Source organism: Galendromus occidentalis, unplaced genomic scaffold, assembly GCF_000255335.2.
Source record: "Galendromus occidentalis unplaced genomic scaffold, Mocc_1.1 scf7180000077524, whole genome shotgun sequence".
NCBI lineage: Eukaryota > Metazoa > Arthropoda > Arachnida > Mesostigmata > Phytoseiidae > Galendromus > Galendromus occidentalis.
In genome coordinates this window covers 744,127-758,094 of record NW_003805512.1, presented here as the reverse complement: position 1 = coordinate 758,094, position 13,968 = coordinate 744,127, and the positions used below count along the sequence as shown (strand labels likewise).

The following is a 13,968-nucleotide window of genomic DNA, read 5'->3' as shown; positions in this document are numbered from 1 at the left end:
ACTGGAGTGGGGTTTGGATAATTGGAGCACCTCAGATATTTATTTCACAGTTATTATACCTAGAACGCAGAATCGGGCCAGTAACAAGACCTCTAGGACTCTCAGGTTATACATCTACAACAATCCGGCAACCATCGTTTTTTCGGTGGTCTACCGCGAGTATACTCCGATCGAATTAACGAAGACAAATTCTATAGGGGCTCGTCGCGTAAATCATACGCTGAAATTATATCCTGACCACAGGTTGTTTGGATGAAGCATGAGGGGACCTCTGGGGACGACGAACTCTCTGTACCGTTCACCGTCGCAGATTCCACTGGGATGCGTTTTAACGTAACTTCGGGATTTCTCTTAAGCGCTGCTATGAAGCGCCCGAAGTGAGCTTCCTTGACTTGCTCGGGACAGAGAGCGATGCTGAAAGCGGTGAGGATGCTTTTAGACGGCAGAGTTAGCGTATTAGTCAAGTCGGAGGCCCGTCCACGTGACGGGACGCGCCATCATCTTGCGAGACCTCGCAGAACGCATCGAGTAATGGCTTCGCCCTTGGCGGGGAATCCAAGCCTGAAGCTTACCGGTAGCTCGGGGAAGGTAGATCACGGAATTCTTCCGGTAGCTCGAACACTTCATAGGCACTGATTTCAGACGCTCTATCTAAGAGACGAAGTAAGAAGCGCCGTCCTGCGCGAAGACGTAACGAGGCTCGGCGCAAGAGTCCATCAAGCATCACCGAACACGCAGTATCCCGACTACAATTGACTAGCGGCGGAGGATTCGCTCTCGTCAGTCTGGCCTCCATTTCTTCCAGCTCTCGAACTTTCTCCTTGGGAACAACCCAGATCTGGGCGAACGCAGCGATTCCGACCACGGTGACTTCTGATTGGGATTAGAATTGGAGCTTAGAGAGTAGTAGACGCTTGACAGTCCGACGGAAGAACGTCCATCTGATGGCGAACCTGGGCGTACTCGAGCCATATGAAAGAACCCTCACCTTCAACGTGTGCCTCAGCTTCGGGCTCCATGGGGGCGATCGGATCTCCTGCAAGAAGTTGATCGGTTCATCAAAGGGACACCTGGATGACTGACGGAATAGTTTGTCTACCGAAATAGTCTCTGCGTCCCAGAGGCACTGCACTCACCTTCCTGGCTGAGAGCTTTCAGACCTTCCAAATTCTCGAGTTTGACCTCGGTGAAGTCCTCCGTGAAAATTAGGACCGCAGGCACAGGGTTCGAGTCGAGTACAAAAATATGCAGATTCTTCATTGAGCTGAGAACTTGAGATAGATCAGAATCCGCATACTCCAGTTCTTCGGCGTTGAAGTTCGCCAGCTTCGCCTTGACGGTCAAGGGCGAATATACATCGGCCGCCGACATGGCGTGAAGGCATTCCTTCGAGACATCCACGACAGATCCGCAATCTATCCATCGAATCGACACGACATCATCTTCGACTACTTCGATGCATCCCCTGCAAATTTCGATGCAACATGCATTGAGCGGGACGGGGTTGGACGGTGGAGAGCGAGAGCACCGTCTCGTCACGGGACTCTCGTCTATAGGCGCTTCCTATGCATGAATTGACGATAGAGGATAGCATTCTCACCTCATCTCGGTCCAAGGTTCGGTTTGCCAGAGGAGCTTACAGAGTTTCCCGACTTCGAACTCCAGGGGAATATCCTCGGCTTGGGGCTGATACTCGTAGTTGTGCAACGCTTCCCAAGTGAGGTAAACCGAGGAACCTTCGACGTGTGTCACGAAACAATTCCTCACTAAGCTTCCCGCCCTCGGGAGTCGAGCAGCCGGTAGATCGTCGTAGAGCTTTTGCTCGGACAAGGGATCGCTCCGAACACCTTTATTCCATGGTAAGGAGACTTCCGGGAAGGAATTTTCCGGTTAGATCGTTGCAGGTAGAACTACAGGTAGGTCGACGGTAGATGGGGAATCGCGGGCGAGATGAAAGACCCGCATTTCTACATACTCAGGTTTTTGCTGACTCCGAGAGCTCTACATCCCGGTAGCCGGAAAACGAATTTCGGAACGAAATCCCAAGTGACAGCACAGCCGTCTGTGATTGTTCGATGCTCTTTTGCCAGCCGCAGAGCCGATTCGAAGCGCTTGGCATTCGTAATCCGACCCGACTCGACGACGACTCTGTAATGAGGGGACTTTTCAGTGATGCTGATCCCTTCCGAAATATTTTTCGCCGGATATATTCTCGGCAAGTCGTCGTATTTGGTAAACCGGGAGTCTTCGTACTTCAAGGCGAGCGGTGGTATGGACTTCAATACAAGGGGCAGGGAACACAAATCTGCTGAACTGACTTCGATCTCGTCGCCAGTGTCGACGTCTTGAACTGTTGCTTCTCTGTATCTCGTTTCTTTGATCGTCACTCTGAAAAATAAACAAAACTCACTCAGACTGATGGAGGGATTCAAGTTCATGTTATGATGATTGAGGTTTCCCATAGTAAGCGCTTCAATGCTCACCGTCGATATTTTCCACCATGATTGATCAATGCCGCCCCTCCCAACATCGGTGATTCGAGGGGGACCACGAACCGGGGATCTATGAGCTTGAGCTGCTTTTGAAGCTCTGGATCGACTTCGCTCTCGCTTATCCACACCACAAAGGAATCCTGTGCCTGCGGAAGACTCTCTCGGTTGATTGGGAAGGGGGGGGGGAATATCGGCTGCCGAAAACCGAAGAGGGTATTCACTCACCTCGTGATGTGGGCAGAAGTTGGTAACGAGGAACGATTTCCATTCCCCGATGGCATAACGACGTTTTTTCCTGATACACTCCTGCCCCGGCGGCATGATGTTCCTATTATTCAGCGTTCTGATCGCTCTCATGAAGTCGTATTCCTTCGATTGATTCCCGGACGCACCATCTGAGGTTGTTCTCGCATTCGACCCCGTCATTGCGGGCAGAGGCGCGACCTTCACCGGACTCCGCGCCGTCTGAGGCGGAGGTGTGACCTTCACCGGACTCCGCGCCGTCTGAGGCGGAGGTGCGACCTTCAGAGGCTTCGGCACCTCTGACGGCATTGATGGGATAGAATGTGGAGTCCGAGGGACAACTCGACTCGAGATCGGAGGAGCACATGAATCATCATGGGCACTCCCGCCGGGAATTCCTTTCACCTCTTGGTCGACTTGTCCATTGCTCAACACCGGAACATCGAGACCCGGTCGGGTTGGCGAAGCATTTCTGATGAGATCCTCCGCTTGCGTTCTGCTTGCCGATTGCTTCGCTGGCTCGTTCCTCCTGTCGGCTTGAGCTTTCAGAAGCGCAGGCTTCAGAAATCTCGCCCAAGCCGCTTTTCTGATCTCTCGGTCGTTCTGCGCGACGTGGCTTGACAGATCTTGGGCTGATTTCGCGTGAGCCGTCATATATTCCTTTAGTTGCATCTCGATGTCTCTCGCATTGGTGATTCCCTGCGGAGCTCCTTCACCTTTCCGAGCTTCTCCATTAATTCTAGGAAATGTATCCTCGGCCGCGCTCTGCCCCTCTGGGCCGAGGCGAAGAGCTGGGTTCTGCGAAACGCGAGCTCCTTGCGGTCCAGGAGCGGTGATGAGGAGCCCGCTGAGTTTGCCCACGATTCGAGGATCACCGTCAGGGAGCTTCGAAGAAACAAGATACATCGTTTCACTGGAATTAGATGGAACCGACGGAACCATTTTGGGCGCACGTTCCGGTTCAGTCACATTCTTCGGAGCCGATGGAGGGAGAACGCGTCGCAAATCCGCTGTGGGAGCTCTGTGCAGATCGAAGCTGTCGATGGGGGCAGCAATGGTCGGAATATCCCGGATTTCCTTGGATCCTAACGTTTCCGTAGAGGGCTGCGGTGTCATCCGCACCCGTGAACCTCTGCCGATGCCGATGCCCAACCGGCGAGGCGTGGGTAGGAGAGCACTTTGCATGACGAGCGATGGCGAAACTTCACGTACAAATATGCATGTCAAAGGACAACAAGATGGTTGCCGCGTTCACCACTGGTCCGTTCCGAGTCCCGCGATGAGAGAACGAGGAAGGCACATTTCTCGAGGAGAGGTCTTTAGAAAACGCACCGCTCCGAATTTGAAAACCTTGGGAGCCGTTGAGATCGCTCGCTTGTCCCACCGAACTCTTGTCTACCGGCCTTGAATTATTTCTGGAAAAAACTCACTCGGCTCGACTCATCGAGTCGCAAGATTTCGAAGGGTCGCGCTCGGAAGAAGCGCACACGAAGAATTCAACTGTTGAGAGCACTTCGGCGGAAACTGGCGAGCTCCAACATCAGATCAAATCAGACTGCTAAGTTATATCAACCTTTCGGAGAACCAACCGCACACTGTACTGACGCTTCCGACACGACACGCGCGCTACTTTTCGAACAAATCGAGCGGCGTGCGTAGCGGCTCAGCGGTTATTCGATAGCACCATGTATCGGTATCGGCTTCTAAAACAGACCTCCGTAAAGAGAGCGAATTCTCGAATGACACGCCCTATATTCGGATCGCCGATTGCGAGTGCTTCGCCGAACTTCCAACGGGAGCGATCCTCGAACGTTCTCCGCGCCGAACAGGCGGATCGCCGACCTTCAGATCGAGTTCTGCTCGGGAACTCCTCGGGTCTTGCCGGTATCGCACACAGTCCTGCTGGAGGGAGTTGCTAAACTATCGCATTGGGCATGACTTGGGGAGTCTCTCACTGACCCCGCGATGCGGTTTCCGTGTCTAATGAGCGGTTGACCTAAGTTGTGTCAAGATGGAAGAAAAGAATCGAGGTGGACCTAGGGCATACGATTTCCTCATCAATTGTCACAAGGGTCCTGTGAGCTCTCGCTGCAGAGTCTCGAGAAAGGATCGGACTCACTCTCTCGAAGTTCTTCCATGAACACCGAAATTAATAACTTAGGTAGTAAAGGCAGACAGAAAAGTTGAGGATCAACGGCGACCGAGCAGAGGCCGCGAACCCGTTCAATCCGTCGTGGCCGCGGTCCCTTGGGGCCACGGCCGTTTCGGGGGCCGAACGAGAAAGCCGTCACCGGCTCATTGCTTTGGAAAGACGACGAAGTTTCGAATACTCCAAAAGCTGATCGCCTGCGGCGCCATCCATGGCTGTGAGTGTAAAGGGGGTCCTGCTCGAATGCTCGACCTATCGTCGATATTCATGATGATGTTCGAAGACGAATTCGATTATTATAAGATCAGAGTTTCTCCGACTGAGTTCAGGGGCGAGAGGATCCAAATAATGTTGTTGGAGGCTTATGGACGTCATGTACGAGATGCTCAGGCCGAGGTGGCAAGGCGATGAGTCGCTCTTGGCCTAGATTTCGTTTTTAAGTTGATCCGCGATTCGCGTCGCCGTCATGGATTGCAAATTGGAACCAAGCGCCGGTCGCCATCGACCTAGACGCTAGGCACGATTCAAGATGCGAATCGCGACGGGAGGTGCCCGATCCTGCCGTTCCGACTCATCCGAGTTCCCCCAGGAGTCCCAGGAGCCTTCCTTCGATCAGATTGTTATTACTGTTTCACGACCATTCCCCTCGTGAGTCATTCAATTGACTGTCTGTATGCTCATCCAGCAGATCTGCTCAATCAGACCTTCCGACCGGTGTGATCTGATGACTGATGAGTCATCCCGTCTCGACGCATCCGAATTCCGCGATATTCTTGGGAACGGCTCTCCATGCTCAGCCCTGCCTGATGCTCATCGCATAGCTGGTTGAGGAAGCCGATTTTCATCATCGTCCAAATTGAAGGATCTTACACGCACAGGTCGAGGTGGACATTCGCGCGGCGATACTCGGACACGTGCGAAACTCGTCTCGAACAGGCCGCCGCAGACACAGGTCCGCTACCAGGCGGCCCGGAATGTGGTTCGCAGCTTTCATGACTCTGGTAGGACAAGACCCTGGTGGTGGGTGGGGTCCGGACCGAAGGATCAGTATGGTGTCGCTGGGCATATTAATCCTCCGACTGTCGTACGATATAACGATAAGCACTACAATATCTGCTTTCTTTCTCGCAGAGTACACTTGGGGAGTTTTAAGTCGTGCTATCTCAGTTTCCACCAAGTGTTTCGCGTTCCGAACATTAAGATCTCCGAATGGTGGATCTACGGAGCATGGATGACCCTCCGGTATAGGAAACGCGGCTCCCGAATCTTCCGATACGATGAGGTCTCTGTGGATTCGAGTGGGTACTTCCCGGCTGATGGCCGGGAGACTCTGATTCCGAATCAGGGACGCGATCTTTCCCGATTCCTTGACTGTGAATCGAGGCTCGCTTCGCTGAGAAAATCTTCTGAGGGAGCTGTGAATCAGCGAGGCATTCCCCTGCAAGGAACTCTTCGGTGAAGAGCGACGGCGGGGATTCTCCGCCACAGTTCTCGAAAAGCCGCTTGGACGGCCGTTGTTTCTTTCGACTCCGATAGCTCGACTCAGCGTTCACCGAACGCACCCTCGTTGTGACCTGGCGCATGAGAGATCCGCTCGAACACGCTTGTAAACCGTGGGTTCGGAAATTCCCCGGGCTTTGAGTGTGTAGCTTCGAGCACTGATTTAACTCTGACTGAGTCAACAACAAATCCATCATGACTTGTGATGCCTCATCGGACTCCTTTTATTTCTCGCGGAGGGCTGAGCAATAGCACGGATGGTAACGCTCCCGAACCAGGATTACATACAATAGTTGGAAATCATAAAAAACTTCATCACTTCATGGATTCCGATGCCTCTCCCTGGGACCTTGGAGCGCGTGCTCGGAGTTTTGCTCGGCGTTGCCTGCATGATGTAGTCATGGCCTTTCCCGAACATCATTACGAGCAGTGGTAGCACTCCGGTATTGCGGGCTCGAGAGTGCTCCCGGTGTGTCTTTACTCCGGGTCGCTCGCGTCGGCGTGGGCTGGAGACCAATCCCCAACATGGCATGCCCCTTGATTGGGAGACAGCCTCTGATGCTCAATAGGAGCTCAGTTGTACATCGCCACGGAGTTGCTCCGATAGAAACACATGTAGGCGTCGGATACGATCTTCTTCACTAGAGGTGGGAGGCTCCGGTCGTCCGGATGCGCGACTAACTTCTCCGGGTGCAGCCACTCATAGATTTCGTCGCAATTGACTACTTCAGGGATATTGTTCTGCCCTAGAAAGGAAATATTGAGAATTTAGAATGCCATATCCCGATCCGCTGAATGGAATTCCCAATCTCATCGGGGAATATCTGCTTCTCATGGCCTTGAGACGGCTAACCTTGTCTGTCGGCCATCGAGTCGAAGAAAACCCAAGGACTGTTGGACTGTTGACCACACTTAACAAAAGCAACATAATGGCTTGTTTCGATGCACAAAAGAGCGAAAAGCTCCATGGTTTGTCGCGGTAGGTGTTTCGTTGAAGAAAAGTCCTGGAATCCGGCTGAGACCGTGAGTCGCTTCGAACTCGCCTGATGACTCGAGAGGCGGAGATGTTTCCTAGGGGATCAGAAGTTCTTTATAACGCACGTTCGATATGATGGCTGGCTCCGATTCCAGGAACGCTGACTGGAATCTATCTCGAGGAATTTCCGCACCTGTTATAGCAAGCATCACAGAAAGTGCTCTTCTCTATGGATTTTGTTTGTTGGTAGCAGCTGATGCATTCAAGATGTGCAAGGCTCGCACATATATGACAAGGACGCGGGGAGTTCATCAGAAGATCTGTCATGTCGAGCTGGAAGCTCGGCAATACTCGTGGGTACACCTTCAACGAGGAATTGCATTTATGGCAAGGGTCTATCGATTTCACCTTTGTTGGGGATCCGGATCGAGATGGGCCGCGGCACTCACCTTAAATTGTCTCCCGAACCGTGGCATTTGGACTATAAACACCGAAGGCATCTGTTGAAGTTTCAATTCTTGCTGGAAGAAGCTCTGTTCTAGGATTTGCTGGAACCATGGCAAGCCAAGGTCTTCATCTTTTTCCACGAACATTTGATACAGATGAGCTGACTGTCCCGAGCTCAGATGGAGGAACGGTTCGACCTGCGGCAGCGGGAGCCTTTCTTAGATTCTGAGAGAGCCCTCCATACGGCGCATGAACGCGCTGAGAAGTGGCGATAAGCATCTCGTAGGGAGACGGGGACTTTCCCTCATCTCTCACCTGGAGCATCTGTGTGAGACAATTCAGGAACTCTTCAGGATCCTTCTCCTCGCATGTCAGGCCCGATACCGAGCCCAACTTGTCGAGGAGCTCCCGGAGTTTCATCACCTGAGCAGCGCCGACGAAACGATGCACACGTAACGAGTTCACTATATCTTCTTTTAGCACCTGCGATAGGAAATCGGAATTACTCTCAGGGATGATCGAAAGCATCTCTTCAGAGGAACGAGGACGCCGTGTGTTCCTTCGCACACCCACCCTTGTCACTTCTTCGTATTCTGGAATGTCTCCTTCTTCCCTAGGGCGATCCAATATAAAATCGAACACGGAGGTTGTGGTGAACATCGCGAAAAGCGTCGCATCGAGGTAACAAGAATTATGATGACCCTAGCGACAAGAGCATACGGAGATTAGATAGTGGTCCCAGGATTCCCGAGGAGAATTCTCTGTCGTTCTCATTTCCATCGTGTCCGTGCCCCTTATTCACCTGTATTCCTTTGCATCGGCCAACCAACAACGAGAGATCTTTACTGTTAACCACATTGAACAATGGTGGGAAATCGCCTGGGAGCGAGTCGTGAGCAACGGTCTGCAGCGGAAGAGAAAATTGTTCTCGAAAAAATCGTTCTTCCCCTTCGAAGGAATCTTCGATCGAAAGAGAATAATCGGGTAGGTGATTCTGAGCACCTCCCGGCGTTCCACCCGAAGGTTCGGAGTAGATACTCACAAGAGCGTGGTCGTCGTGGGGACTCTCGTCCATGAGCGTCATTTGCTGAATCCGTTCGTCCGGAACACATTGTTCCGGTCTCGCGAAAAAACCTTTCCCGGGCTCGCATTCGAAGTAGAAGACGTCGTTCAGATAGCCCCCGTTGAAAGCGTCTTCATCCATTTCCAGGCCAAGCATCGGCTCATCGTTTATGTAACCAGCCCACCGAACAACACCGTAGGCCATACCGCCGCCAGCGTTGCTGCCGAGTCGTAGATCCGGCGGGAGCATCACCCCCACAGGGGAGCCGACTTCAAAAACAAAATCGTCTGGAAAGCGGAGTTGAGTTTCGGTAAGAGGCCATTCTGGTTTGAGTTCGGGTCTATTCGCCCAACTGAAGACGGAGCGTTCTCAGGTACATCTCACACTTACCATATGGAATTTGAAGGTTGCCCGATGTATCCGCTCGTTCTGCGGGCGAGCGATGATCGCCTGGAATGGACCATAAATGATTACTTTCGAGCAAATCCATGACGGAGGAGGGCAGAGGGTGGTAGTCGAGCAAACGACAAAGAAGCGAAAATAAGCAAGAGAAAAATGAAATTCCAAAAAACGCCGAAGACTGGGGAAAACTCAAATGTCGGCTACCTTGCCGCAGAGAATTATCCTGCGGTCGAATATTCAAGAAGCCCGGTTGAATCGGTAGGTTCGATTGGCAGCCGCCATAGTAAAAATCGGCATCTCCCTGACCCAAAAGATTCGCTTGCAAATCGATGAAGTCCTCATCACTCGGTAAAATCACTCGCTCAGGGAGATTCGGCGTACTTTGACTTGAAATCTCGTTGTAGAAACTTTCAACGCAGCTTATTGATCTCGAGAATCTTCGCTTAACAGGTAGCGATGGGGCTCGCTCATCATCGATGCTCTTCCGGAGTTCTAATTGTTCCTGAAGCATCCTCATCTTCTCCTCTAGTTCCGCTTGATGTTTCTGCAGTTCCTTGAGCTGCTCATTCTGCTTCTCGATTATTTGTTGCTGCGGGGAGCTTTTCGCTCGGAGTCGCGAGCCTCTCCGCTTGTACGGAACAGGTGGTGGCTTATCCGATTCGTTGGTCTTCGCGGGGCCTTGAAGTGAGACGGATCTGTTCGATCCGAACGGGGTTTTCCCGAAATCCTGTATCCCGGACGTTGTCTCCACGGGATTCGGTCGGTTCCCATTCACGTTGCTCATGCGGAAAGATTGAGCCGCATGATTGTCATCCACGATTTTTACGAAGTCATCCTCTTCCCCACTGTCCGCTTCTAGCATCAGGTCGAAATGTTTGTCGAACTCTTCGAAAATCTTGCTGTCCTTCTTATCAGCAGTTCCGTAGTCTCCGATATGTCCATACGTAGTGAGCTCCTCGATGCTCTCAGCATCGAATACCGCCGGAATGTTCCTCTTCGATTCGGAAGATGTGCTCAGAATATTCTCAAGTTTCTCCATCGTGGCCTCTCTTCTGATAGACGAGTATCGGGTGGGCTTCCACGAAAGAGAGGAGTTGCTCGCCGTGATGGAATTCCTCCCGTCGGAGTCGTCCCTCGCCGCGTCGTCCGTGAGCGTCGGGGATCGACCGAGGGGGCTGCTTTTGTTCAGTTTTTTCTGCAAACTCGAAAGCAGATTCTGAATTTGCTCGTGAAGATCTCTCGTGCTGTCACGGGTTTCGTCTCTCGAAATCGAGTGCTGTCGACTCGCGCCTGCTGATCGCGCGCCGCGTTTTGTTCTCGCCGGTCTTTTCGGGATGTCTTCGGGCGTAGCAGAAGCGACGACTGATCTCCTCCCGGGCGGGGGAAGACCGCTCAGAGGCGATCTCGCTCGTTCTTTCCTCTTCGACGGACTGTCCCATGAGGGGAATGGAAAACCCGAGAAGGGGTCTCTCGATGAATTTCCGTCGTCCATCGATGCCGGCGGCTTGCTTCTCGGACGCGACGGCATATACGATGACGGCGGCGGCGGCGAAAATTCCCTCGAGGGGGATCGATCGAAGTCGAACTGCAGATCAAAACTCCCCACAGACTTATGGACGAAGGTGGGCGTCGATTCGAATGAGGCGGTTCTCGCGAACTTCGGACGGGAGTCTCTGATATATAAGGAACTATTCTCTTTGGAAGACGGTATAGATTGTGAGAATTTCGGTGGAGCTGTTCGGATCTCGCTACGGAACCCGGAGTACTGCTCTCCGAATTCGCTTCTGGTTTGCCCAAGGGAAGCCGAGAACTCATCGTGAGTGAATTCGAGAGCTCGAGCTTGGAGTGTTCCGTCGATCGAGTCCTTGCCACGTGCCTTGGAATCCGGAGCCAACTCTTCAACTACGAAGACCGCTTCAGCCTGAGTCTCGATCGGGAGGACGGATGACTTGATCTCGAGGAAACTGGCTCCAAATGATTCGAAACATTCACCCTCGAGGAAATCGCGGGGAGCATTGCCGATGGGAATGCGATTGTCTCCAGCAAGAGGCGCAGCCCCATCTTGAGCATCGACTCGTTCCTCGGTCGAGAGCTCCTTCCCGCTCGATTCGCTCGTCGGAAGCCTCACGGGGTTGTTTACTTCCCTCGAAGACTTCAGCTCCTCCGCCGGATCAATCCCAAACTCGGGAACCTTCGACGTCCACGGGACGACCTCGGAAGATTCCGGCTCATGGCTCGAGGCGAGCGGATCCTTGTTCAATTCCGAGTTTCGAATTACTTCCTCCAGAGGGAATTCCCGTCCGATCTCAGCGCTCTGGATCGGGGCACGCGAATCCCGGGCTCTCGATCGTCGGGGAACTGGGGGTGCTCCGCTGTCATTCGTCTGAGCTGCGCCAGTTTCGTGCGCTTCTCTCTCATGAAAAAGCTCGGTGTCATCTCCTTGGGAGGCCAGAGAGCTCAGACGTTTCTTCAGTTGCTCCAGCTCCTCGCCTTTGGGCAGCGGAACGTCGAACGGACTCTCAAACGCCAAGCGAACTTCTGATCGGACTTCGGGTTCCGCACTCTGACCGCGTTCTTTCTGTGCCATCCGCTCGACAGAGATTTGTCTCTGACGTTTACGATCTGGCGGTGGCCTTCTTCCAGGCCGGCTGAGATCGTAAGAGTCGTTGAGATAATCCACGGAGCTGTAGCTACGGATCCTCTGCATCGGCCGTTCTCCGAAGGGACCGTCCCGCATGTAGCTACAGCTCCGTTGCAGAATCAAAGGCTCCCCCACCGCTCTGTGGAGCAGCGAGCCATAATCGTGGCTGTGCCGCTTCTCAAGTTGATGCGGCAACTCGTTCCTTCGGATTTCTCTTGCGGGCGTTTGTCGGGGCGTGGACTCCGCGGAACTCTCGCGTCCGAGAGGGGTCGACTCCCGTTCCGATTCCTCCGCACTTTGGAACTCGTCCGCAGTCAAGTCATCGTAAGCGTCCATGTAGAGAGAGGCGAGAGATGCCGAGTCTTCTTCACGGGCCGAATAGAAACTTTCGCTGCCGGGACTCCGCTCCCGGACCCGGTTCGATTCCATGGAAGACATTCTTCGAGTTCTCGGTTCGAACGAGCTCTCGAGCACAACTCGCAATCACGGCAGCATAATTAGTAGCAGGCAACGCACTATCGCTGTCGGTCGGCGAGCAGCGGTCCTCGCGGGTGACGAGGAACTGGGTTAGAGCACAGCGCGAACGAGTTCCGCTGTAGGCGCCGAGATTTTCTCCGCGACAGCGGTCGCCGATGCTGACCATCGAGGAGAGGGAGAAGAACCGCTCGAAGTCAGCACGGCGGTGGTCGTGACACTTCTCCGAGCCGCTCATGGGAGATGGTAGCTCAGGCATTAGCCAAGCTTCGGGAGAGCCGTTCTCCTTGGATTATTCGATTGATCCGAGGGACATTCCTCTCAAAACCCCGTCAGAGATCGTTGTCCAGTGTGTGAGGAGTCTGATCCGAATGTACTTACCATTCGAGTGCATCTTGTGTTCACGACTCCCGATCAGCTTCTCCAGAGGAACGTATTTTGGTTTCGGAATGTCGTTGAAGCGTTTGTCCTGCAATCGAGAGAAGAAGTCATGAGGGAGCTCCCAGATTTGTCATCTCCGCTTCCCGTTCCTTTCGGCCACTCTGCGCCTAAAGTTTCGCTCCGGCCTCCCCAGGAGAGCCTAATTATTCTCGCCGAGGTGCGGGGAATCCGTGTTCACGTGAACCTCCCTGAACAGTGGAAGTTCTTTGGAACTCAAGCACCGTAAGGTGAGGCGAGGAACCAGTCGCGGGGCTTTCTCCCGACATCGATTTCTGCTCACTTCGATCTTGTCAACGACGGCGCGTGCTTTCGCGATTATCGACGTAATCGTCGCTCTGAGTCGTATCATGACACAGCGGATTCACCAGCGACTCGTATGTCGCGACGTATCTCCGAACAACTCGAGCAAGTGCACGTGACCGCACGGGAACGCAAACGAAGCGGAGGACTTTTAAGGAATGATAGAAAAGACCCTTCGCTGTTCGCACTCCAGCGGCATTATCTGAATCGTTGACATCTCAATCTTAATCCGTGAGACTACGAAGCGAGGCAACCTCTCGATCCTAGACCGGAAATGACAGCGGTGTACTTCGGAAACGATTTTGCTTTCATCGATATCTTCTGAATGACTGACATCTACCGAGATCGTGTTCAATGCTTTCCATAGGCGTGGGCGAAACGCTGATGTCACATGAAGTCCACTAGCAGTCTTAGCAACTCACCATGTCAGCCGAACATCGGCTGCTTTAGAATTCCTAGCGGATGCTAGTCCTCCGGAGTAATCGGTTTCGTAGATTCTCCATCCCCGAGTCACAATTTTTGCTCTTGACAGTTCAACTTTATGGAAGAGATTGCCGAGCCGACGTTTCGTGAGTGATGAACCGGTTTCCGAACTTCTCAATCAGCTTCCCGAGCCGGCTGACCACTGTGTCATCTACTCAGACTCTCGATAACCGCTGGCCGATAAAGTCCCATGCTGTACACTTTCGACTTTTCTCCATACTGTCGAGAGAAGACTTCCCGATTTGGTGTCGGTGAAAACTCGATATTTTGACATAAGTCAGCTGGCTGTGTATTACGAAACCACTCGGGCTCCTCTCCCCTCAGGTGCGCCCTTGCCCAGTCAGTGGTCACTGGGCT

General features: G+C 52.9%; 2 protein-coding genes across 2 annotated transcripts; both read right to left on the bottom strand.

Moving 5' to 3' along the window:
* Positions 1 to 18: 18 nt before the first annotated feature.
* LOC100907189 (uncharacterized) lies at positions 19 to 3,677 on the bottom strand. The gene is made up of 9 exons (XM_003747682.2): positions 2,718 to 3,677; positions 2,484 to 2,638; positions 2,254 to 2,388; positions 1,976 to 2,148; positions 1,601 to 1,868; positions 1,137 to 1,465; positions 989 to 1,036; positions 573 to 873; positions 19 to 414 (listed from the first exon to the last, which is right to left on the bottom strand). Exons 1-9 carry the CDS (start codon positions 3,675 to 3,677, stop codon positions 192 to 194), a joined length of 2,592 nt encoding a protein of 863 aa, XP_003747730.1. The 3' UTR covers positions 19 to 191.
* A 2,955-nt stretch (positions 3,678 to 6,632) lies between these two features.
* On the bottom strand, positions 6,633 to 13,670 carry CYLD (ubiquitin carboxyl-terminal hydrolase CYLD). Its single transcript, XM_003747533.2, has 11 exons — positions 13,551 to 13,670; positions 12,769 to 12,856; positions 9,261 to 9,320; positions 8,850 to 9,157; positions 8,610 to 8,711; positions 8,381 to 8,509; positions 8,123 to 8,290; positions 7,810 to 8,004; positions 7,554 to 7,723; positions 7,238 to 7,455; positions 6,633 to 7,130 (listed from the first exon to the last, which is right to left on the bottom strand). Exons 1-11 carry the CDS (start codon positions 13,551 to 13,553, stop codon positions 6,958 to 6,960), a joined length of 1,614 nt encoding a protein of 537 aa, XP_003747581.1. The 5' UTR covers positions 13,554 to 13,670; the 3' UTR covers positions 6,633 to 6,957.
* Between the last annotated feature and the right edge of the window lie 298 nt (positions 13,671 to 13,968).

Excerpts from the sequence above, each read along its gene's own strand:
- LOC100907189 (XM_003747682.2), bottom strand. The coding sequence starts at position 3,677 with ATGGTTCCGTCGGTTCCATCTAATTCCAGTGAAACGATGTATCTTGTT. Across the intron at positions 2,389-2,483 it reads CATGGTGGAAAATATCGACG|AGTGACGATCAAAGAAACGA; the intron begins GTGAGCATTGAA and ends TTTATTTTTCAG. Across the intron at positions 1,466-1,600 it reads GAACCTTGGACCGAGATGAG|GGGATGCATCGAAGTAGTCG; the intron begins GTGAGAATGCTA and ends CGAAATTTGCAG.
- CYLD (XM_003747533.2), bottom strand. Across the intron at positions 9,321-12,768 it reads ACACAAGATGCACTCGAATG|GCGATCATCGCTCGCCCGCA; the intron begins GTAAGTACATTC and ends GGTCCATTCCAG. Across the intron at positions 8,510-8,609 it reads GCCGATGCAAAGGAATACAG|GGTCATCATAATTCTTGTTA; the intron begins GTGAATAAGGGG and ends TCTTGTCGCTAG.